The 25,715-nt window shown below is 35.0% G+C and overlaps 1 protein-coding gene across 1 annotated transcript in view; it reads right to left on the bottom strand.

Moving 5' to 3' along the window:
* Window positions 1-1,011: 1,011 nt before the first annotated feature.
* Window positions 1,012-25,715, bottom strand: part of LOC150106929 (adenylate cyclase type 8-like) — a 131,820-nt gene continuing 107,116 nt past the window's right edge. The window contains exons 17-20 of the mRNA XM_090393508.1: window positions 17,857-17,997; window positions 12,663-12,758; window positions 7,583-7,694; window positions 1,012-1,571 (exon numbers count right to left, since the gene is read on the bottom strand). Coding sequence (XP_090249634.1) covers window positions 1,012-1,571; window positions 7,583-7,694; window positions 12,663-12,758; window positions 17,857-17,997 — 909 coding nt within the window. The remainder of the gene's footprint in view (window positions 1,572-7,582; window positions 7,695-12,662; window positions 12,759-17,856; window positions 17,998-25,715) is intronic.

Here is a 25,715-nt window from a genome sequence, read left to right as displayed (position 1 = left end):
AATCATGCTTCGCTGTCTGACAGACAGGTCTGGGTTTGGCAAGTGCCAGGAATGTGCTACTGTGAAGTTTGGTGGTGAAGGCATCATGGTCAAGGCTGCTTTTCATAGTTTGGGCTGGTGATGGGAGATGGTAAGATTGCAGTTTTCTAGACAACTCTCTACTTCCATATTTATGGCAGTGGTTCAGTGAAGGCTGTTTCTTATATCAACATGACAGTTTTCCCCATCTACAAAGCAAGGTCTACATTGAAACAGTTTGATAAGATGGGGGTTCAACTTGACTAGCCTGCACAGAGTCCTGATCTCAACCCCATCAAACACTTGTCGAGTGAATTGGAATGGCAATTGTAAGCCAGGCCAAATCATCTAGCATCAGCGACTGACCTCACTAATGCCCTTCTGGAAGAATGGAAGGAAATTACCATAGCAACATACCAAAATCTAGTGAAAATTTTTTCAGAAGAATGAAGGCTATTATAGCATCAAAGTATGGACCAACTCCATATTAATACCTTTCATATTAGAGTGGAATGGGATGAGTCTGCATCCAGATATATTTGATGAGAAAGTGTACATTAAAGGGGAGTTTCCTGCTTCTCGTATTCAGAAAACAACTGTGCAATGCATTTATCAGTGAAGCATTTTCATAGCTTTCTCTGATTGATGATAGAAAAGGATCAGACTCGTCTATAGTCCTAGCAGCATCACAAAATGATATTTCAGTCAAACTGTTTTAAAGAAAATTTGCTGCAACAAACTATTCTTTTCATGTTCATGAGAGTTTTGTAGCAGAGGTTAATTGTGATTAAGAGAATTTTGTGGTCTGCCACAAACAGTAAAAGCAGTGAATGTACTTAAGAATATGTTAAATCAGGGACTGTATATAAGAACAGACAAAATGAGATTTTATTATAAATATCACAAAGAAGTGCCAATAATAAACAAATCAATTTTGTATAATCCTGATTGTATATGTATCACATTTGTACTAAAAATATTGGAAAGTTCTCATCATTGTTCTTTGTGCTGAAAAACATCATCTCTCTGTGCTGTTCTCATATCAGGATAGGATTGACTACTTCCTGCTGTTTCTGTCATCTGTCTGTGTATTCGTGGTTTACGGCGTCCTGGATTGGGAGTTTCTGAAAACATTCTTTGCAGCTTTTGCTTTCGAAAAGTTGCTGGTGATGATGATCGTTGTTTAGGACTTGGCACGCTCAAGCTTGAACCTAAGATTTGTTTTCTGCGGGCTTGTACCATTCCATATACTACAGCTGCTAAACTGCTTACTGCTGGAGTTTGATAACCTAGTGAGTGTTGTTTTGAAACTTTTTTACCTGTCACAAAATATGTTTCCATTTCACCTTTTCCTTTAACTTGCACCATACCCCTGTGCTGAAGCTTATAACCATTTGCTTCAAGAATTTGAGCAGTTGCTTTTGGGACTTGCACTTGATCGGTGATACCAGTTGAATCCATTCGGCTGGCTTCGTTGACAGTATTACCCCAGATATCATAAACTGGCTTCTTTGCCCCTATCACACCTCCAACTAGTGGTCCATGGCTGATTCCTAAAAATTAATATAAATTTTGATAATGGCTCTTAAAATAATAATCATAGTTTTACTAACATAATGATAAAATTGACTAAACGGTATTATTAGCAGGTTTGTATATCAAGTCTTATATTATATATGAAGTAGTTGCAGTGAAAGAATTAGCAGAGGAAATTCAGGGCAATGATTATCAGAACCATATTTTTACATTGATACATAGTTGAAAAATCATATGAAAATACAATGTGGGTGTGTTTTGAATTTTTTTATAAATCCTGAAAAGGTGTCAGTGACATAGCTGTTTAAAATGGCAAATTTTTATAAGTGCTGGCCTGGTTGGCAGAGTATATAGTGCATCAGTTGTGGGTTTGAATTTCATTCTCCAGTGTGAATCGATCCTACTTATTGAAGGCCTAAAGCACCTTGAAAAAGTATGTTCAATCTCTAGAAAAGGGCTTCTGGATCCATGTCTCACAGAATTTTTTGTGGCATTATACATTATTTTGTTTATGATTTATTTGGACCGCATTACAAATCAATTTTCACTTATAGTAAACTAGTGCAGCACCGATGCTTAGAAGTTTTGACTGAGACTTTTTGTTCACCTATTGTGAACGATGAGTATACTATAATGGTGTTTGTCATAAAGCGAGTTTAGTGTATTATTATTATTCCTGATACCTCCAAGGAGTCCAAGACTCATCACTGGAGGACACCTACTATACAACTGTCTCAACCCCTACACCGAACCTCTACTACGAATCAACACTGTCTACCGCACACCACAACAACTAGTATTTTTTGTCTGTAAATTGCGTGTGTTCTGAAGGGCCAATTTGTCTGTATTAAGGAAAATAGTATTTAATTAGATATCAAAAAAAAAAAAATGTTTAGCTTAGTTATTTAGTAATTCATAAATGGAACGAAAGAGGAAGTATCCAAACTACATTTACAAAAGAATGCTCAAACTAGTTTTAATATATGGATCTCAGAATGTGATAGCAAACACAAAATTCCTGATAGTACAACATAAATTTGTCTTGTTACTGACTTCCTCTCAACAATTTTCCTCCAAATTAGTCTTATTTGCCAGGACTCTGATATTGTTAGATTTTATATTTTGGTCATCTAAATGAATCAGCCCACCTAGATCTTGGTTTACTGTTGATCTTTTTCCTCCTATTCTGTTTGTGCCCATGCCACCTGAGATTAGCTATGCACTTGCATTCCTAATTGCAAATATTGTTCAATTATTTTCTTATAACTTCATTTTTAATATGATTCTTCCATTAGTTTCAACTGTTCACATCCCTGATTTTCTCAGAACTCTCATATTTGTGATCTCTAGCCTTTGATTAGCTATTTCACTTCCAACCCAACTCTCAGATCTATAAGTTAAAACTGGTTTGAGTACTCTTTTGTATACAGCTGTTTTAGTGTTTGACTAATTTCTTATATTCCATATAAATGTATTCAGTTGAATTCCAGCCATAAGGCAGTTTTTAATCCTTTTTTTTTTTTTTTTTTTTGTCTTCTAAAGAAGTTAGAAGACAAAAAAATTGTCTATTGTCAATTTTTGACGATATTGGAGTCCTGACAGATGCAACTAATTTAGAGGAAAATTGTTGAAAGTAATGTAAATTTGTCATATTGTATCTTGTATAATTCTTCAGAATATATGTATCAGGAAATTTATGTTGTTGCTAATCCCATTCTCTGATGTATATGTTAAAACTAGAGTGAGTGTAGTTTGAATATTTTCTTTGTTCCATTTATAGTTTTGACTGATTAGTTATATTCCATATAAATTTATTTAGTAGACGCCCAGACATACCAACTCTGCTTATTTGTTTCCATATTTTATTATTATATATGGGCACCTCCATGGAGTCCTTAAACTCAGCAAGGTAGGCCCTAAACATTATGCTAAGAGAAGTATGTCTGTCATACTTCTCTTTTGCTCACAGACTGGTAAGCTATTCTGCTTGTTCACCACTCTCCAGGGGAAAATCCACAACCCTGCTAATTACTCTTGCTCACTTTCCAATGATTGCCTGTAGTTTTCCTACCACTAGACCTGTTCAATAAAATTTCCTCTGTATTAATCTTGTAAAAATCCTTCAGTAATTTGTCTCAATTATATCACCTCTTTACTGTTTTTCCTTCAACTAATTTCTGTGGCCCACAAATCTTCAGCCTATCCTTGTAATGTGCATTCCATAGACCTGCTACTGTCTTGGCATCTGGATTCTCTTCTTATTATCTTTTTCTATAAGTTCTCTTTTCTGAATACTGCCAGTGTTTTCAGTCTGCCTGTCTGTTTTCATAGCTTTTATTATTATTATAATTATTGCTGATTTTCATTCTAAATTTGCTTACAACAAATGTTCCGTCTAGAAGGAATCATGCTTAATTCTATATTTAGTAGTATGTCATTGCACTGAGTAAAGAGCTGAGATTAACAACTTCAATTTTAATATGTCTGTCGCTTCCCTTCATAATGTGATTCACATAGATGGTGATGGAGATTTTAGTGTTTTGAACAGATTTTCTCTTGGCACTTTATTATATGTCCTTTCCAGATCTACTTCCAGAACATACAGATCATTGTTATATTTTGTGATTTCTCAACTAATATGTCATGAAATTCCTGATATGTACCCTCAGGAGATATATAGGATATCGTTATAGTACTACATGAAAAAGTTACATATCATCACTAACTTCTGGTCAACAGTTTTCCTCCAAATCAATCCATTATCTGTCAAGACGGCAACATATCAGATCTTATAGTTCTGTCTTCTAGGACATTTTTTACTGATTAATCCACCTACATCTTGGCATTCCTCTGGGTCTTCTTCCTACTAACGTAGCAAAGAACACTTGTTTTGCTAATCTTTCCTCTTCCCCATTCTGTTTAAGTGACCATACCATCTGAGATTAGCTCTATTAACACATTCCTGAATACTAATGATGGTAAGTTCTTTTCTAACATCCTCATTTTTAAAATGATACTGCCATCTATTCACTCTACTAATCTTTCTTGGAACTTTCATATCTGTGGCCTCCAGTCTTTGATCAAAGTGGTAGATCTGCAACTATGGTCAGTCAGGTTTAGCTGACCATGCCTTGTATAAGTTGTATATGATCAAGTGGGAAAACCTTTACTGCAGCAAGGACAAACTTAAAAGACTTAGAATCAGCAGCAGATTAAAAAAAAAAAAAAAAAAAACGTAATCTATATAAATATAGTTGTTAAACTTCCCAGTATTTGGGAAACAAATTCTTAAACCCCACTACAGCTAAGGTTTGCCAGCAGCACCCATTTTGGATTATACAAGTTAGAATTTTGACAGTGAATTATTTAAAATAGCTGTAAGTACATTGAAAAATTATATTTAAAAATAACTAGTGATGCTAAGGAAACTGAGACTCCATTTTTTGGTAAAGACAATTGTTCTGATTTAAGTTAAGGAAGTATATTAAAGCTTCAGCACTTAAATTCTGTTTAAAGTGACACTGAGGTAATTAAATTCATGGCCAAATTATTCTGTGTTCAGTATCTACACCATATAAGGCAGACTTTTCAGGTTTATTATAAGTGATGATTGTGTTGTTTTACCACAGAATGACCAGTTTGTCCAAAATAAAGACTACAATCAAAGTTGGAAAGGTAAGAGTTAATCTTTCCTTGGAAGAAGGTAGTCAAAATGAGCGTTTATTGGTTGGAACGAAAGTCAAGTTATATTGCTTTTAAGATTCTTGAAACTTAAGAGATCTAAAGAACTAGAACTGTACTTTTTCTTGGAGCTGGTGTATGGAATCATTGATCTGTTGTATTTGCCTTTTGGGGAAAATACTTTTCAGCATAATTGTTTTTAATTAATATTACACAAATGCCTCTAAAAATGCATTTATTCCTTCCTTTCCTTGAATGTTATTGCCTCAGTATATATAAGATATTGTAGTTAGTCAGAAATCTCAGCTGTTTTTGTCTTTCAGTAACATCGGGATGGTACTTCTAACTGTTATGCTTGTTCCACTTCTTTTCCATTGATATTTCTTATGCTGATGGTGCTTATCTTGAATTGTGTGCATCAAGTTTCAGTTTGTTCCATGACTACATTTTACTCTTTGTTCTAGTTTCCCTGCAAACAAGAGGGCAGATCTTGTTTAACTGGGTGGTACCCCCAGCCAGCGTGACATGTCATCTTGTACCATCATTGTTTTTTATTTTTATCCATTAAAGAATATAGTTTGGTTAACTAAACTCCAGATTGCTATCCCTCCCATCATTCATTCAATATCCAGATAGATACTCATGATGAGCACCATGAAAAGGTGAAGATTTGACATTAGGTCAGAAGCTTGTTCATTCTCTGCATTCCTCAAAACACTGCTGTCCAGTTATCTGGATGAACTCCATAGCTTTTTTTTTTTTTGCTAACCCCAATATTAGCAAGAATGAGGAAATGTTAATAAATAAGTTTAAAGAAAAACTGCAGACATTAACCAATAGCTGACTCATCAAATGGTGGGTATATTAGAATTTGGCAAACTGGAAAATCCTGGTGTACTGTGACAGAAAACAAGAGTGAATCGAGGCATTAATGGTAAACATTTATCGGGATTTATTCTGAATTTTCCCCTCCATTGTTTCAAGTACTCTGCTTGGAAAGAAGTTAACAGACACACTGGTGTCTGTTAACTTCTGTATTATACAAAAGGTCCTGTATCTTAATAAGATACAGGACCTTTTGCTGCGATAACTGCAGCAACCCTGTAAAGTGCTGAGAAACATGAATCACTAAAATTGCATGTGCTGGGGTGGGGGAACAACTATATGGCAAGTGAAATTGCTGATAGTTTCCTCTAATACAAGAAATGAGTTGTTACTTGCAGCCATTTTTACAGTTGCTTATGACTTGAAGCAGTACTTGGAAAGAATATATCTTTCATTATTACATTTCAGTTTTTGAAGCAAGTCAATTTTAGTATGTATTGTACCACTCATCTGGCAGCTCATTTCAAATAACCATCATTAGTATTAATTGAATGAATCAACTCATTAATGGTAAACAATTATCAGGATTAATTTCTTTGAACCCCCCCCCCCCCCCCCCCATTGTTTCAAGTACAGTGCTTGGAAAGAAGTCAACAAACAGCGGCACCCACTTTAATAAGATGCATGACGTTTCAATCAGATAAACATTAACACTAGCTTTATGTTATTCCAATTTCAGAATATTTTTATTCTCAAAATAGAAGGCAGAGCCTGTATAGTTCAGTGGATGGGGCATTTGCATACTGTGGCACTTGGTTTCAAATCTAGTCTGCAACTAGAGGAAATTTTTCTAAGCCTTTTTTTTTTTTTTTTTTCGACTGGTTTCCAAGTTAGTCTATCTCTGGCACGGGCAAGCTGGTTTTTCGTCCCGTAAACTCATTAAAATCGACCATAGAACCCACACTATTTCATATATTAAATATATTGTGTTAGGGACCATGAGATGGCGGCACTTGTTGAGCCGTCTCTTCACTGCTTGCTGCTTAATTAGTGGTAGCCTTAGGCCAGCCATCTCTGATTGGGTACCAGTGGAGATTGAACTGCCCACTCAGTCTCCAAAAGTTAGATAGGATTAAAACAGCCTCGTCTACTCCGTGTAATGGAATAAAAAGGCGTTAGCAGATTTTTATTTTATTTTATTTTTATTTTTTTTTTTTTTCAAAATAGAAGTTAATCACAGTTTTTATTCAGAAATTTTTTTAAAATAAATCCTTGTAATATTCATGTTTTAATATTTAACTTTCTTTGGATAACTTAATATGTCTAAATTAGACCATAAATTTGTATTCAATAGGATACCTCTTTTTGAGAAAAATCTAAATTGTATAATTAATATTCACCCTGCATATTACATGTAGGAAAATAAGTGATCATTTGGTGATAGTATGTAATTCATCTAAAAATTGTATGAAGCATGCCATTTTTGAGGAATGATTATGATGCTAATAACTGGTTTACTTACCAATACGAAGCTTAAAATTGTTAAATGAATGCTTGTTGACCCCTTCTAGTATTTCCTTCATAGCCAATGCAAAGTCCACTAAAGCAGTTAGATGATTCCATTTATGTTCATCCTGAAATAAATATATCCTTTCAATAAATGTATGTTATGAAATGATTCAAAACAATCTGTGGAAGAAATCATTACTGTTATCGATGGAGTAAAAAAAAAATTGCCTGTGGGTGTTAAGTGTAGAATAGCACACATTGCCTTCTCAGTTTATGCCATTCAGAAAAATGTTATTAATGCAGTATTACTGGTGAGATAATTGGGCATAGAAATATGGAAACAGATTTATGCAATTAATCTCTTATTACAAAAAAGCTGTCTACTTTTCTCAGATGAATGAAATTTTGTCTGGCATTAGCATGAAAGGCTATAAATATTCAATAACTTGTGGGTCAATGATAATGGTTAGGCCAGATCTCCTTTCATAGACTGAACAGATGTCTTTCCCTTTTTTCACAAGAAGACATGGAACTTTTTAAGACTTTTCTGATCTAGTTTACAAGGTGAGTTAGCCAAGTTCCTCTTGTGGAAGTTGGCATTATGGTTTTTTCTTCCTGGAAATTCAAGAGTGGTAGTTTGTCCCATCTCGCAAACAAGACAGCCTGAGTGCTTAGATCATATACATATTTACTTATACAAATTAAGTGGATACTGAATCTAACATTATTTCAAAGCCGAATATATAGAAACTATAAAAGTTTCGGCAGATCCAAGCGTTAGCAACCTTTCAGGACAGGGGAAACCCATGGCAAAGATGGAGTTAGTTCGAATCACTTTCCTTAGTATTCTCCATAATACAAAGCACATCTCCTTGCGGACATGTATGATGCTATGCATTATGGGAAGGGTCTCTACCCAGACTGGTTTCGACCTTTGTTGAGGCCTTGTCAGTGGGAGCCAGACCCAGATGTAAAATACCCAGGTTGAAGTGATGCAGAATGATTTCTGCATCACTTCAATCTGAATTTCAAGAATTCAAAACTCATACAAAATATAAATTAGTAATAGCAATCACGCTTCAGAAAGGTTCAAGCAAAATTAATCCTATTTCCAGCTTTAAACAATTTGTTGAAAGGAGAGTTGGGAATATTAAAATAATGAATACTGATTAGTTTTCCTGGATGATCAGCAGGCTTTTGCTTTTGTGAACAAACCGAAACTAAGGATTAGATAGATGGGAAAATAAAGGAATTTAGGATTTGAACCAGTTTTTTCCAACCAGCCAGAAATATGTTATCCTTGTTACTCTGTTGTAAGGAGACAGTAATATATCTTTCGGATAAAACTAATATGGTGTGGTTCAGCATTTCGCTCAAATTAGTGACAATCCTTTCTAAGTTTTTGGAGTTCAAAATTTAAACCAGATCATAGAAGCAATTCCCATGAATATGCTTACCTGAGTGGTCTGAGGTGGAATTCGGTTTTGATGTCTGTAGGGCTGTAAATGGTGCACATTGAGTTACACTAACAGGTAATCAAATTTGTGACATTGTACTTTTAAAATGTCTTAAAATATAAACTTCATTTGAAACCCCAGAGTTCTTTTTCGGATATCCTAGAATTATGCATGACAAGAACTTTACATCTTGTTTTAATTCTTTACTGCAGTATAGGCCTTATGGCTACACAACCTGTATATAGTACCGTTGATTTCGCATTCATTGCCCTCAATATTCCATAATGCAAAGCACTTTCTTTTGAACTACTTGTATGTAACGTTGTGACAATATACATTGCATATAACGATATACTGTATATAGGTCCAAAAGGAATTCAAGCAAGACAAAACGTCTAGGTATTGACCCTATAATAATATACAAGTTCAAAAGGAAGTGTTGTGCATTATGGGATACTGAAGCACTTGATGTCACGTTAATAGCCTCTATATACATATTGCCCAGTCATGAAGGTAATTCGCGTGCAAGCTTGGTTTCCTTGCCCCTCACTAAAGGATTGAAACAAGAACATAACTTGTCAAGTGTAATGTTGATCAGATGATTCACGTAGGCATGGCATGAATTACGTGTGCGTTCGTGGAGCGCTTAGCGAACAAATCATCCTGGGGTAATTATTTATTTCTACTTTTTTTTTAATTTATATTTTTAAATTGTTACTTTTGAGTGTTGCATCTTGGGTAACTAAAATTTGGATCCCCAATTGGCATTTAAAATATTTTAAAAAGATTGCACTCTAATGCTACGTTGAAATGAAATGATATACTGTAAACGCTAAAGCACGAAAAGCAAGGCATCAATGATATCCACGGCTGGAAGTCCCCCTCCCCCATATTTAAACAACAGTGATGTTTAAGAATGAAATGTATCGCTAGAGATACAGCGTTTTTTTTTTTTTCTTTATGCGTTTCGTGGACATTTATCTGAGCAGATAAAACGTAAGCTGGCCGAAAAACGCTTCAACTTGTTTGTTAAATCCCCTGTGACATGAGTCAGCCAACAGATAATTTAAGAATCGCTTTGAAGGTAATGTGAAATAGAAGAAATAGTCCTTGTTCTTTGAAAACCTTCCTTTGACTCCTGGTAGGAAAAGAGCTCCATCAGAACCTGATAGAAATGGGTATCGGCTACTTGGAATGAGATATTAAGTTATTAGTGGAGCATTCAATTTACGAGATGCTTTAACAGCGAACGAATTAGATGGCACAGGGGGCGATATGTGGGAAAATGCTAACTTCAGCGATTCGAGAGTCAAAAAATGATCAAGAAATATTGGACTACGTAAAAAGTTTGGATTCTAATAAGTAATGTTACAGAAATCCAAAGAATGTATTCTCATGTAATAATTTTCTTTTTTTAGTGAGAATGTGCGTTTTAGAATCGAAATACCGTGTTTTGTGGGTGTCCGTCTGGCACTAGACCCGCGATTTTGAAAACAGATCTCAGCTGACTAGTTTCTCAATTAAATATACTGGATGTTTAATCAATGGGAAAATAAGTCACATTGCTCGTCTAAGAGGCGTAGTTTTGGTCCTAAAACAGTCCGGCAGGAACGAGATCGCTGTCATCTGAGAATGCTTGTATGGACAAACAGAACTTCCTGTGTACAGCAATTGACCGAATCATTTAATGAAGGCTATTCCCGACCCATATCTCACAAAACTATGCGTAGGGAATTGAAGAGGATCGATATTGGTAGATGCATGCCTAGAGACGTAAAATAAAAGTTTCTAATATAGTGGCCATACAAAAAGTCTAATTTAGTGTAGAAGCCATACAAATTGCAAACAGCTATAATGTTGGTAAAAATGAATTCTGATTTGAAAAATTACAATTTTTGCTCCAATTTCTGTAAGGGATTAGCAATTTTCCTAATTGCCTATTCACCTGATAATATTAATAAATATCAGGTTATCTTCCACAAAGATCAGACCAACAGTAAAGGTTTAACTAAATGCCTGATCATTACGTTTTATGCATTTCAAGTTAACATGGATGGGTTTTCCTCTTCAAATCAGAAGGAGAGTTATTTCCAAGAAGTAGCTTCGTTGTGTCTTCGAAGTAGCTCATCGTACAGCAGGCTTTGAATGGTGTATCCATAAAAATTGGACAAGACGCGAATGGGCTTATGTACTATTTACAGGTGAGAGTAATTTGTCTTCCCTCCGATTCTAGGCGACACTTGAACTGCCGTGAAAGTGGTACTGTACTGCTTACCATCGCAAGAATGTTCTTGAATAAGATATGACTGTGCTGAGATCATGATGTAGAGGGAGGGACATTATGCATAATGGATGCACCGAGATACAAGTGCTGGAAAAAGAGACTGACTGGTTAACGATATTGCAACAAAGTTCTTCAACGTCACATTCCATTATTCCGTGGTGCTGTAGATGAAGAATTCTTTGTTATTATGGATGACAATGCCACACCTCAGTAGAAGTGGCGTTTGCACTCTACAGCGCCTGACCACACGAAGAAAGGATTTGGTGGTTCAAATCTAGTCGCTGACTAGAGGAACTTTTTCTAAGCCTTTTTTCGGCCGGTTCCCGAGTTAGTCGATCTCTGGCACAGGCTAGCGGGTTTTTCGTCCCGTAAACTCAAGAAAATCGACCGTAGAACCCACACTATTTTCAGACATTTAAAATATTGTGTTAGGGTTAAAGACCACGAGATGGGGCATGGGGCACTAGCTTGCCGCCTTCTTCACTGCGTACTACCGATGAATTAGTGATAGCCTTGGGCCAGCTATCTCTCTAATTGGCTACCAGTGGAGATTGAACTGCCCACTCAGTCTCCATAAAGTTAGATAGGGTAAACGGCCCCGCCTACTCCCTATGCAGGAACAACATAGGCGTTAGTTGATTTTTTTTTTATGCCACACCATATCGTACTTGAGTAGTGGAGATACTTCTAGAGACCGAGGATATTAATCGAATCGAGTGGCCAGCACACTCCCCAGATCTCATCCCAAAAGAACACGTATTGGACGCAATAGGGGATGCATTGCTGCTCGAAATTCCTCTCCAGAAAACAAATAAGGCTTATCCTTGCTCTGAAAGAGGAATGAGCTAGTTTGCCTCAAGAACTCCTGAATCACTTGGTGCTAAACGTGGTAAGACATTGTGAGAGCTGCATCGCAGTTCGAGGCGGATATATTCCATACTGAAAGGTCTCTTCGTATAGTTTTTCTGTAAGCACTGCGCACTAATTCCTTAACTACGTCCATATGAAATTTGTAACTTTTGCCAAAAATATATTGCAATTTAATTTGTACGAAATGCGTGTTTATCAGCACTAGGCAATTAAAGACAGTGAAATTCAAATAAAATGTTTGAGACATATGAACAAAGAGAAGTGATATAATTTATTAGTATGTTGCCAATAAATTTATGTCCACTGTTGGCTGAAGTCAGCACAGTCCCATTTAGATTTATGTTATTAGCTATTCAATTTTTTTTTAAACCATAACTATGTGAAATCTCTGCCAAGTCTGCTACATTTTTATTTGGGTCCAAATGTAGCAGACCCTTCTGGATCACGAGTGGTTTGTTTTCAAGTGAAAATTCACATCTTACCTGAAGGGTATGAGGATTTAGACCAGATGCAGCCATATATGTGCTACTGATGGTTTTAATCTTCTCAATACAGTGAAACTTTTCGTCATCCAATAGCTAAAAATATAATTTTTCAAAAATTGGTTTGTGTAAAATAAGACAGTGTTTATAAAAAATGTTCAAAGGGGTTAATTATTTTGATCACATGATATAAAACTAATGATACTATCAACCTAATAATTAAATTTAAAAGTGATTTTTTAAAGTAAAATATAATGAGCAAGTTTTTTCAGTTGTGAAGTATGCTGACTTCAGCTAGAAGATTTTTTTCAGAGCTATTTAACAGCGTTGCTCCCAATCGACCAGTTTATTGATATGAATTGACATCTGTGAGAAACCACCGACTCTTATGAATACGGCAATCATCAATTTTAAAATAAATAGGAAAAAACCTACTTGTCTCTGCAAAAGATCGACTTACTTGGTGAAAACATAGGAAAAAACCTACTTGTCTCTGCAAAAGATCGACTTACTTGGTGAAAACAATGATTAGATACTGTTCCTTTTTATCTTCGTTTGATTCTAGTCACTGACTAGAATCAAACTTAGAATTGCCTTTGTTTCGAAAGCCTAGCATTATGGAAGCGAATGCCATTTCTCCATGGCTACACAGATACATGCACATTAAACTCACTGCTTAAAATGAAATGCAGTAATTCTGGATTTCATGAGAGATCAAAATGTTTTATTCGTATTTATCTGCAATGGGCAATTGAAACAGTGAAATTCAGATAAAATTTGCTACCTCACCAACCACTCATAACTCCTATTTATTTTCGACTAGGAAAGTATAATCCTAAAAGCTGAAACTGCTCTTTCATTCCACTTGATGTACATTACTTTTGGTTAAGGAAAGAAAATGATTCTTGAGAATTAAAAAAAAAAAGTTCAATTTTTTTGGTTGGAAGACAGACTACATATATCTTAATGAAATTTATTTCTGTATTGTAAATAAATAAAAATAAATCTAATGCCTCTTATTCCCCAACAGGGAGAAGGCCAGGCCGTTTTAGCCTATCTAAATTTTGGAGAGTGAGGAAGAACTCATACTCCACCATCAGCCAATCACTAACAGTTAGCTCAAACTATCAATGATTTTAAATGGCATCTGATGAAGAGAGAAGCCTGTGTAAATAAGAAGCAGTGCCACGATGCCCCGAAGAAAGCCCTAGATTCGATTCTATCCTCTGGCTAGAGTAATTTTTCTTTGCCTTTTTTTTTTCTAAGCCTTTCTTCGACCGGTTAATCGATCTCTTGCACGAACCAGTGGGTTTTTCGTCTCGTGAACTCAAGAAAATCCCTATAGAGCCCATACTGTTTCACACAATAAATATAGTGTATGTTCAGAGACCACGAGATGGTGGCACTTGTCTGACTTACCAGATGCAATGTATATAATTATTAATAGTCTTGGGCCAATATCTTTGCTTGGCAACTAAGGAGATTGAACTCTTCTCCCCTTAGCTTCCAAAGTTAGATAGGACTCTAATGGCCTTGCCTTCTCTATAGGGAATAAAAGGCGTTAACATTTTTAGTTGTGGTCATTATACAGGGTAGCCATAAAATAACTTTTCCTCTTTGGAGGCATCTGTAGCTGAAATCAATAAATGGAATGATACCAAGTTTTAAATTGAGACTTTTGAAGGCGGGGGGGGATGATTTCCGCGAAAAAAAAAGATTTACTACCAAAAGTCGCCGATAGGGGAAATTTTGGCGCTAGAATGAGTGACGCGGCCGTCGCTTGCAATGTCGAAATGTTATTATTCTATTTTATCTGCCTTTAATGTAATTATCCGCTTGTTTTCGGCTCTGCCAGCGCCAAAATTTCCCCTATAGGCGACTTTTGGTACTAAATCTTATTTTCGTGGAAATCATCTCCCCATGCCTTCAAAAGTCTCAATATAAAATTTGGTCTCATTCAGTTTATTGGTTTTAGCTACAGATGCCTTCAAAGAGAAAAAGTTATTTTATCACCACCCTGTACTTTGGCTCATGAGTATAAATTGACATTTTTATTAAAATTTTGATATTTTATTTAATATATATTAAAATTAAAATAAATTAACATATTTGCATAATAATTTTCATTTTGGAAATTTGAAATACTGGATATGACTGATTTTGCTTGGCTGTGCCCAAACTCATATTTTTATTATTATTATTATTATTCGTGACATCTCCAAGGAGTCTGAAAACTCATTGCGGAAGGACACTTACTCTACAATTCTCCATCTCTAACCTCTACTACCAATCGCCTACATCAACGCCATCTTCTGCCCACCACCACCACAGCTAGTATTTTTTGTCTGTAAATTGCGTATGTTTTGAAGGGCCGATTTGTCTGTATGCGGGATGAAAAACCCGAGTTTATGGGAGAAAAACCCTTCAAAACATACGCAATTGAAAAAGTCCATACCGAGGTAGGGGATGTTTTCACGCGGAAACTGGTTTTTCGTCTCCCAGAAGATTCCTCCCGTCATGACGAGAATCGAACTAAGGCCTTTTCTAATCGAATTCGTTCTTCCAATTGCGCTATGGAGGCATCAATTACAGGAATCATTTATATGGCAGAAATTCAGCAGCATATCTTAAGTATAATAATAATATAGTAAACCGTGCTTTAAGCCTTCATAGCTCAGTCAGTATAAGCGAAGTCCTTCGGTCGAAAAGACCTAGGTTCGATTCCCGTCAGTGACAAAGCAAACCGGCACCATGAAGACACATAAATTACAGTCATGAATATGTCCCACCAACCATATGCCAGTCCCGGGCCCGGATAAAATTGGGGAGGGGGGGGGAGCAAGAGTGAACCACCTTGTAAAAATCTCACCAAGAACACTTTGTAGACAATACCTACAAAGTCACCTACGTTTGGAAACAACGACTGAAGGGAAAAAACCACCACCAAACCATGCTTTATCCATTTTATTCATTAATATCAACAGACCAAACAAAAATAATGCCTTTTAAAGGATCATTTCCAATCAGAAGTAAAATCATGATTGAAAATAAAGTTTTAGTACAAATTAACTCTTTCAAATACTTTGGATGCTTTGTATCATATACAAAAAAGATGCCATTGATATATGAAAATGTCAAATTTTCTAAAGATAGGAATGATCAATACTATTTTCAAACCTAACCAAGTTCAGAAGCATACAAGAATAATAGTTTATAATGTTTTGGCAAGACCTTCTGTACTGCACGGAAGTGAATTATGCACCATAAAAACTGCAGACGAAAAAAGAATAGAAACTGGGGAATTGAAATTTCTACGAAGGATATCAGGCTATATTCGCTGGGACAAAAGAAGAAGCACAGAAATACGTAAAGAACTAAAAATAGACTCAGTATTGGAAAAAGTATATGAATATCAAAAGAAGTGGATTGAACATATCGAAAGAATGAACAGTTCAAGACTACCCCCCCCCCAAAAAAAAAAAAATACTTTGATACCTCTCTGATTTTAATCGAAGGGCATAACGTACGAAGGTACGTTGTGCCCTTCGAGAAAATATAGAAGTCAGGAAGGACCAAGAAAAAAATGGAATGAGACCAGAACAGGATACTGGGCCTAAATCCCTGAAAGGATGATGATGATGATGATTCATTAAAATTATGTTAAACTGACATGTACACTTAAAATATAAATATCATTTTAATTGTTATCGTTTGAGCCAGAACTAGACAATTTGTTAGGTGAATATCTCAAAAATTAGCTGTTGCTGTCGGCTTGGCATTGAGCTGGTTAGGAGATAGCTAGGAAAATATACTTAGCAGATAACAATGGGTGATCATCATTGACGATTTTAACTATAGTGGCACTGACTCGTAAGAGCATATGAAAATAGTGGGAGTTTCACATGTAGCTTAAGAACCATCGATATATACATGTATGAGGTAATATATCAAAAGTATGATAGTAAATGTCTGTGCTGTCTCTGGTAGGTGAGCGTAATCAGAATTTGACGTGGGAGGAAGCTAGAGGAGATTGTTAGAACTGTAAAGTAGGAGATTTTGATTGCCTAAGGAATACGAAGTAGACAAAGTAATGAATAATGAAATTAATCATTACTTATAAGCAGAGAAGGAAGGCAAACACAGAAGGAATAAACAAACAAATAAAAAAATAGCTGTTGCCCGAGAAATATAAACTACGGTCAAGAAAAGTGGCAACGAGAGAAGAATGAAACATGAAAAGAAGCTAACGGAACAAGCCAAGGACAATCGGGGACGTTTTAGAACGAGTAACTATGAATGGATGACTACTTGATCGAAACGGTGACAGTAGCAGAAGATATAGTTGAAGTAGTTAAGAATATACTTCGTCAGTATGTTCATGTTGGTGTTAGGAGAATATAGGAGACTGGAAACTGATGAATGTAAAGTGAGACAATTAAATAGGGTTGATTTTAACACGGGGCAGCCCAGTGGAAGTGGCGTGTGCAGTACAAGGCGCTAGGCTGCTCGAAGGAAGAGTGTGGCAAGTTCCATTTTAGTTACCTACAAAAGAAACTTTTAGCCTTTTTTTTCGAGTTCGCAGCACAAAATTGAGGAGGGTGAAAAGAGAGAATTCAAGAAGATTTGAATGAGTTCATTACATTTCACAACTATTGACATGTAATAAACTGTACTCTAAGAGATGGAAGAGTTGAGGAACATGATGATAATGGTGGAGTTCAGAGAACACATTGCAATAGTTGTGAAAGTCAATAAAATTGAGAAGAAAGCTACCAAGATGCAATAAACACTGCGTTGATTAGGCTATACCTAGACTAATGCGCTCAGATCTATTCTAAATGTATTAATAGATAAGGAAATGATGGAGAAGAATTCTAGACAAAAAAAGTAATGAATGTATTGAGGACGCAAAATGTTGCATATAAGGATAGCCTGAAGGAATGTATGCAAAAATTAGCAGGTAGAAGTAGGAAAGACGATGTGATTAATATCTGAGCTGATGACTGGAGCTTATTAGATAACATATTAAAGGAATTTATTGTGTTTTGTAGTGTTCTGGAGCCTGATTAAAATATATGCATACACAGGATTATTTTTCTAGTTTGGCATACTATTTCAATTGAAAGCTTTCTCCGAACTTTGTAAATTATTATTTTAATAATAACAACGATAGAGATACATTTGTGATGATTACCTGATCGAAGTCAAAAATAATTTCGTTCAGAAGTCTTATACATTCCACTCCGTTGTTGATATCTTCCGAGTAGAAATTGGCAAAATTGGGAATCGATGCAAACATCACTGCACAGCAGGAATGAGACTGGGCATACAGTATCTGCAAAGTGCAGTACAGTACATTCAATTATGTTATTTATATTCGCTGTCTTAGAAGATATACAGAAACTAAATCCTCAAGTTGTTCAAGTTATTTACAATTACCTATTATGGTTAAAATGAATATGTTGTCAAATTAATTAATTAATACGTGTAAAAATTTTATTAACAATTAATAACTTTAAAAGATTGACATCTGCTTGACAGTAAAACGAATAAATTTGATGGAACAAAAAACTTGCCATAATGACAAGTTAGAGACAAACTGAAAGGTTGCTCTTAAACGTTGATTCTATTGCATCATTAAGGTTGCCTCTTCTTCGTATAAAAAAGTAGCAGGCTTCTGAGTACAATGGACAAATCGCAAATTTCAAATCGACATTTTGTCTTTAGATCATCGTAAGCGTAATTAAGATTATTTCACAGAATTTAGAAATCGATTTGTAGAAAGCGTCAATTCATAAATCGATAAATACCGTATATAATATAAATCATATCTAATTCTGATTATACAGGATGATCTAGAAAGTCGCTCACATCAAAGTTGAAGCTGGTTGCATCGAAGTGTTTCAATTCTAATTATTTGTTTCGTCTATAGATGGCACTCTAGGACTCTTAGCCTACTATCGTGTGAAAACCGCCAAGTCTCGGGTAATGGGCACCTATTGTGTAGTTTGGTTAATGAGGAAAGAGAAATGATACTTTCCCTGGAGAAAAGTGTTGTTATTTTGCCTGTCGTTCTTACGCAAATATTGTGGAGTTTGGTCAGAAATATCCCGACTCTGCTGTTCCTCAAAATTCGACAATTACGAGATAATCAAACGCTTTCGGGAAACTGGATCAGTTGCAGACATACAGCGGCATGGAAGACCTTCCATTTTGACTGAGGCTAAAGTAACTGGGGGTACACGACGTGTTGCAACGTTTACCTTCAAAGAGTCAGAAAACTCTGCACAAACGGGTATGTCATATGGCGGTACTTTGAGAGCCACCAAACAATTAAAGCTTCGTCCATGCTCTGTTCACTTAGTTCAGGAACTGAAGCCACTGGATAAGAAAACACGTGTTGGGTACTGGAGGGTTTTTCGATCATTCGTTGAAGAAAATAGAGTTCATCAGCTGGGCAAGGTTTTCTTCAGTCTGGAAGCATGGTTCAACCTAAGTGGATACGTCAATAACCATAGCCAAAATAACAGAATTTGGTCATCGAAAAATCCTCATGTTTTCCATGAAACACCCTTGCATTCTCTGAAAATCGGAGTGTGGCGTGCAGTATCACGCCGTTGCACTGTCGGACCCATTTTCTTTGAGATGACATTTAACAGTGTAGTGGTACCACTTGCCATACATCAAATGAAACAATGAATTTTTTAAAAAGAGGTTTTTTTTTTTTGGTGACAGTGTGATTTCTAAATGATTTTGGCTTTCAGGGTCGCTAGATTTGTCACTTCCGGATTTCTTGTTATAAGGTTACCTAAAAAGTAAGGTATAAAAATCCTCGTACAATTGACGAACTGAAGACAAACATCACTGAATCAATCGGAGCAGTCAGTAATTCCATGCTTCGAAGAGTTGCCTCCAATTTGGTAAAAAGATCACGTGCCTGCGTTCAAGAACGAGACGGCCATTTTGCACATTATCTTTAGCAATGTTGTTTATTTTTGCCTTTGTAAAGATACACTTATAAGCTTTGTTTGTAGCAATCTAGTTCTATAAAGTTTATCGCTAATATTGAAAAATTTAAGTTTATTTTATGATGTGCGCGCTATTCAGATCACCCTATAATTCTGTATTTTTATCCCTAAAATTTCAGGGATAAAAATTCAAAACCCTAAGGAATCACTGTATGTTCATAAACTATATCCGGTTATACATTAAGATTGGGAACATCATCAAGGAAAAATATAAAAGAAAATAAAACTGAAAAACAATGCAAGTAGTATGGGTGACGGTTTGAACAAGATCAAGATCAAGATAAGATAAGGAATCGTGACGTGATTGGTTGATGACGTCATTGTGTGCGTGGCTTCATGGGTGTGGAATGTTTGGAATTTCCCTGGGAGCATATGTGGTCACTGGCTTCAGTTCTTGTGTTTTGGTTCGCGTATGGAATTATGGGTGATGGTAGAGATAAGGATTCGTGTTGTGGGTGTGTGTTGTTTTCAGATGTAGATAAGTGACGTCATTTGTTATTTGTAAATAAATGTCGTCATTTGTTATTTGTAAATAAGTGACGTTGTTGTTTTGAATGGAAAGGATGATATTAGTGGATAAGAAATCGTGTCGTGATTGGTGGGACACTTTAAACCAGATCAAGATCAAGATAAGATAAGGAATCGTGACGTGAATGTTTGTTGTTAGTTGTAAATAAGTGACGTTATTGTTTTGAATGGGAAGGATGATTTTAGTGGTTAAGTAATCGTCTCGTGATTGGTGGGACACTTCTGACAAGATCAAGATCAAGATAACATTAGGATTCGTGACGTGAATGATTGTTGTTATTGAGTTTGGAATGATAATTTAATTTAACTATATTCTATGTCACACAAACATACAGTTTTTTTTTCTTCTCTAGCTGGTTGTACTAATTTTCCAATACATTTTGGGTATTTCTTTCCTGTTAAAGTGTGGGAATTCTTAGAGAAAGTCGTGATGGCTCTCGTGTTTCGATCTTTTCTGAATAATTAATTATATACTTAAAGTACCTGTCCTTAAACACACACACACACACACACACACACACACACACACACATACACATTAGACATAAAAAATCGCTAATGTGTCCATGTTGATACTCTAATACATAACCTATGATTATTCTTATGGAAAAAAAAAAAACTATTCAGTATTAGAATTACGCTTACCAAACAACATGCGATCAGTTATGTTTAAGTTAAAAAAGTACTTACAGCTTTCCAGATGACTCTTCGAAATTCGATTATTCCAAAATAGTTCAATTTTATATCCACAACACAACACAAACACAAAAACCACAAAGAATGAAATTTCTGTAAATACTGTAACCTGAACTAGTTACTTTGTCCTTTAGATTACGGAGCGTAGATGGTGAGGTTTCGTCATTGCAATATCCCCCAGCGAGCGCTTTTCTTCAAAGGGGATGACATGAGTCACATCCGTAAATTGGGAATTTATTTTCCAACACTGAATATTTCTCATTAAGTCTTTTACAGTAGGTTTTCTGAATATTCCAATTGTTGATTAACATATATTCACACCACAAAACACACAAAACATAGGAGTTGATAGATATTTCTGTAAATAACCAGAAAAGCTAGTGGACTACTTAATTTACTTTAGTATCCGTTTGGTTCTCTGTATTAATCTTTCCCACGGGTGTCCATCCTCGGTAGGAAGCTCTATGCGCTGTTTTGTTTAGGGTAAGTGTTATTTCCGGTTTCGAATTCCGATTGCTGTTAGGGTATGGAATTCAGACAAGTGAAATTATTATTTTTTTTTTTCAAATTGATTGGTTATTTTCTGTATTTTACTTTTACAGGTCATATTCTAACAGAATAATTGAGCAGAATTAATAAATATATATAAAGTATATGAGACTTAGTTGAATATTTAATTTAGATTACTATCCGATTGGTTCGTTCTCTGTTTAATTCCTTCCCACAGTTGCTCATGCTATGTTTCCTAAGCTTGGTAGGAAAGTCTATGCGCCTTTTTGTTTAGGGTAAGTGTAATTTCCTGTTTCGAATTCCGAGTGCTGTTAAGGTATGGAATTCTGACAAGTGAAATTATTATTATTTTTTTTTCAAATTGAATGGCTATTTTCTGTATTTTACTTTTAAAAATCAGTTTAATTACATATTCTAACAGAATAACTGAGCAAAATTAACGAATAAATAAAATGTGAATTTATTTTCCAACACTGTAGATTTCTCACGAATTTCAGATTTCAGAAGTAGATTTAGTAGATTTAGTAGAAGAAGACGTAGATTTCAGAAGTCGTATCTTAAAGATATCTCTCTCTTATCCGGTCGCCAACTTGTTGTACCTAGGTGAAAAATAGTGTGTGTGTGTAGTAACGTGTTGGTTTAAAATATCTAATGGCTCTGTAAAATAAGCAAATTCTAGCAGTATTGTAATTTCAGGTGAAATCTTCTGCACTAAAATTCTGGTTATTAAAATAATACTCGATTTTTTTTTTTTTTTGCTTCCAAGAGTTGACAGATTCTTGATATATTTGAGGGCTTGCATGAACAAATAAGACTTTTAACTCACTGAGTCAAAAAAAAAATAAATAAAATAAAATAACAAAAATCTAGTTAGTTTGTGGCATTAAATTTTACAAGGAGGAAAAAAAAAAAAAATTTATCTTCCTTCTTAAATTTGTATAACACATATACGACACCCAATTTGTTCATTTTAATTTACACATTTTATTGAATGAAATATTATTTACAAATTGTATTTACTGAATCTAACAATACAGAAAATAAATAAATAAACTGAAAAATACATCAAAGGCTCTTCCATGGTTGTGGAATTGCCATCGTATGGTTTTGACAATGTGACTCTCATCTGAAAGTTAATTTTTCGTTTGGCGTTCGTTGGGAATTTATTACTGTAGTGAAATTAAGGGTTGTGTATTTATTTCTTTGAAACCAATACGTATACTTCAGAGAATTATTAAAAGCACAGAATCTTTCGTTATGTTTCCAAAAGCATTTAAAAGTACACGTTATGTTTTCACGTTTCGGGCATCCAATTTCATTTAAATCAAGAACAGGCCTCCCTATTAACTTCGTTAATGTTTTTGATTTTTCTCTTCCTTTGGCAAGTAATATATGATATTTGCATGTTGATTCTATCATCCAATCTCTTAGTTTGTCCAAAGCTAGTGAACCAATTTCCCACTTCAGCTGATGATTATATTTTATTAACCAAGAATTCTGTTTTCTAACTCTTTCAGGTAATTCTTTCCAACTACAAGGTGATTTTGTCACTGCATATCTTACACTAATTCCATCAGAAATACAAATTTCTTTAGGAAATAAATTTGAACTCTTGTTCAACAAAAATTGTACATCAATTATCCCAATGATAGCTGAAAATTCGTATTTTTCACCCACTGTCGATTTTTCATAATCGTTTTCCTTCATTCTTCTTCTTCGATTACTTCATATGGCACCACAAATAAATAGTTATTTATTATTATTTCACTGATTATTAGCTCTGATCGTTTACTTTATGGTAACATTCGTTTAAAAATTCTAAACAATTAGAACTTTTCACAAAGAAACTTTCAAAGAATTTGTGGCTCACCCATTATTTTTGCATTACCAAACACAAATCACAAAACAGCAGCTGCAGTAGTCCAAAGTCACTCGACTCTCTGGTATTTTCTTTCTTATAGTACTGTTTACACTTACCATCCCCTACCCTGACCGTTCCTTCAAAAATGAACCTTTTGCGCAGATGACTCAACGACATGTTTTCACATGCTGTTGGATATACTGTTGGTGTGTTTTTATCTTACTTTGTGTAGGGAAAGGTAAAATTTGTATATGTGTTATCTGTAGAGTACAAACATTTTCTCAATGCCAAACTTTAAAGAAGTGTTAAACTCACGTTTTGTTGGTTTAATTAGGTGCTTCTCTCTCTCTCTCACTCTCTGTAAAAATAACCAAATTCTAACAGTTCGGATTTTCGATTATGTGAACGATTTGTTTTCAGATAACTCAAATAATGTCAATAGGTAGCATTAGACAATTTCTAAAATAATCAATACATGGATTTTCGTTTTCAACACCTTTTTTCTTTTTTTTCCTGTCCTGGCATTAATTTCACAGTTGTGATTTTTTTTAAATAATTAAACAGAATTGCATTAAGATATAAAGTTGTGGATTTAAATATCAAGATCTAATCAGAATAAGTGAGTAAAAATTCACTGTGGAAAAACACAACAACAAAAACACACATCTTTGTTCATTTAAGTTTACAAATGCACATTTTATTTTGCTGAAATACTATTTACAAGTATATATACTGAGAAAAATTCGAAACATGTAATTACCTAAAAATATTTCACAATATTTAGTTTAGACTCTTAACATTTTCCAAAGAGTTCAATGAATAAAATTTTTGTTACTCACTGTTTCTTGGTTACATTACATCAAAATAGCTGGTCATGCAAAAGAATTTTTAAATCAGATACCATGGTAACCACACTTCCATACGTTTGATATTGTGTCAGTCTGGAAATGACACCATGCCTCACTAAACATTCTGTGTATTCTTTTGTCAGCAAATATTCACAAACAGTTTTTGTAAAATGTTCGTAAATGTCCCAAAATAAAGAATCTTTATCGAATTGGATAAAATCTTGAAAGTCTAATTTTACCATTGATGAATTTAAATGTTGAGCGATAATTTTTCCCATTAAACGGACAGATGGTAATTCAGTTTCCAAAAATAGTAAATGATTATCAATGTCGTACATTTTTGTTGAAAATCTCTCAGCTTCTTCAAAACTAATAGAAAAAACCTTACTTCCATCAGCTCCTGTATCATCAAGTATTAGTTCCCCATCTTGGCATTTCAGAATATAACAATCATCGAGGTCCATTTTGTAGTCAACTCTTCTTTGCAAGTAGCCGAGGATATCAGACCACTTCCTGCGTAATTTTTCCCAAGTGGTCCAGGATAAATACATCACAATGTACGTGTCTTCTAAAATAATAATCGGTTTCCATCCTTTTAGAGCTAGGTGAAGAGTTTTGTCTCGTGCTATATTCCTGAAGAAAGAAAATTTCAACGACTTTTGTGGCTCACCCATTATTTTACTTTACTTTACTTTCCTGGATACCAATCACCACAACACAATACGATAACTTCACAGGATGAACGAATTGTCGTAACTGCAAAGACACTTGACTCGTTTATTTTTCCTTATAGTACTGTTTACCTGACCCTTAACCCTGACCGTTCCTTCCAAAATGAAACTTTTGCGCAGATGATTCACGGACATGTTTCTACATGGTGTTGGATAAACCATGACGACAATGACGGATGTGTGTCACCCTGGGAAAATTCCAAGATATCTTATCTCAAAAACATCACCCACAATTCCATAGCCAAACAAAACATGACAACAATGTCGTTATGTGTTTGGATATTTCTGGGGAACATATGTCTCTCATATTGTGATATCACAGAGGGTGACAGATGGCTTCCCTGCATTGCTCCCCCAAACTAACCCCATCACCCTAGTCTCTCACCATCTCCTCTCCTCCAGAAGATGTCTGCTCAAGCTAGTGGAGATGAGTGAGCTCATCGTTTGCGGATATCTTTTAGTGATGTCACCTCCAATTGATACTGATAACTTTTTTAGGGAAAAAAAATTTTAAAAACTGGTTTTTTATGATAACTTTTTAGGAAAAAAACGCGTTTTTTATGAAAACTTTTTTGGAAAAAAAATAAAAAAACGCGTTTTTTTCCTAATGTCGTTGAGTTATCTGCGCAAAAGGTTCATTTTTGAAGGAACGGTCAGGGTACGGGATGGTAAGTGTAAACAGTACTATAAGAAAGAAAATACCAGAGAGTCGAGTGACTTTGGACTACTGCAGCTGCTGTTTTGTGATTTGTGTTTGGTAATGCAAAAATAATGGGTGAGCCACAAATTCTTTGAAAGTTTCTTTGTGAAAAGTTCTAATTGTTTAGAATTTTTAAACGAATGTTACCATA

This window comes from Typopeltis vanoorti, chromosome 5 (genome assembly GCF_054136105.1).
Source record: "Typopeltis vanoorti isolate ZY-2024b chromosome 5, IOZ_Tvanoo_1.0, whole genome shotgun sequence".
NCBI lineage: Eukaryota > Metazoa > Arthropoda > Arachnida > Uropygi > Thelyphonidae > Typopeltis > Typopeltis vanoorti.
The sequence above is the reverse complement of the archived record's forward strand: the minus strand, read 5'-3'. Positions and strand labels throughout refer to the sequence as shown.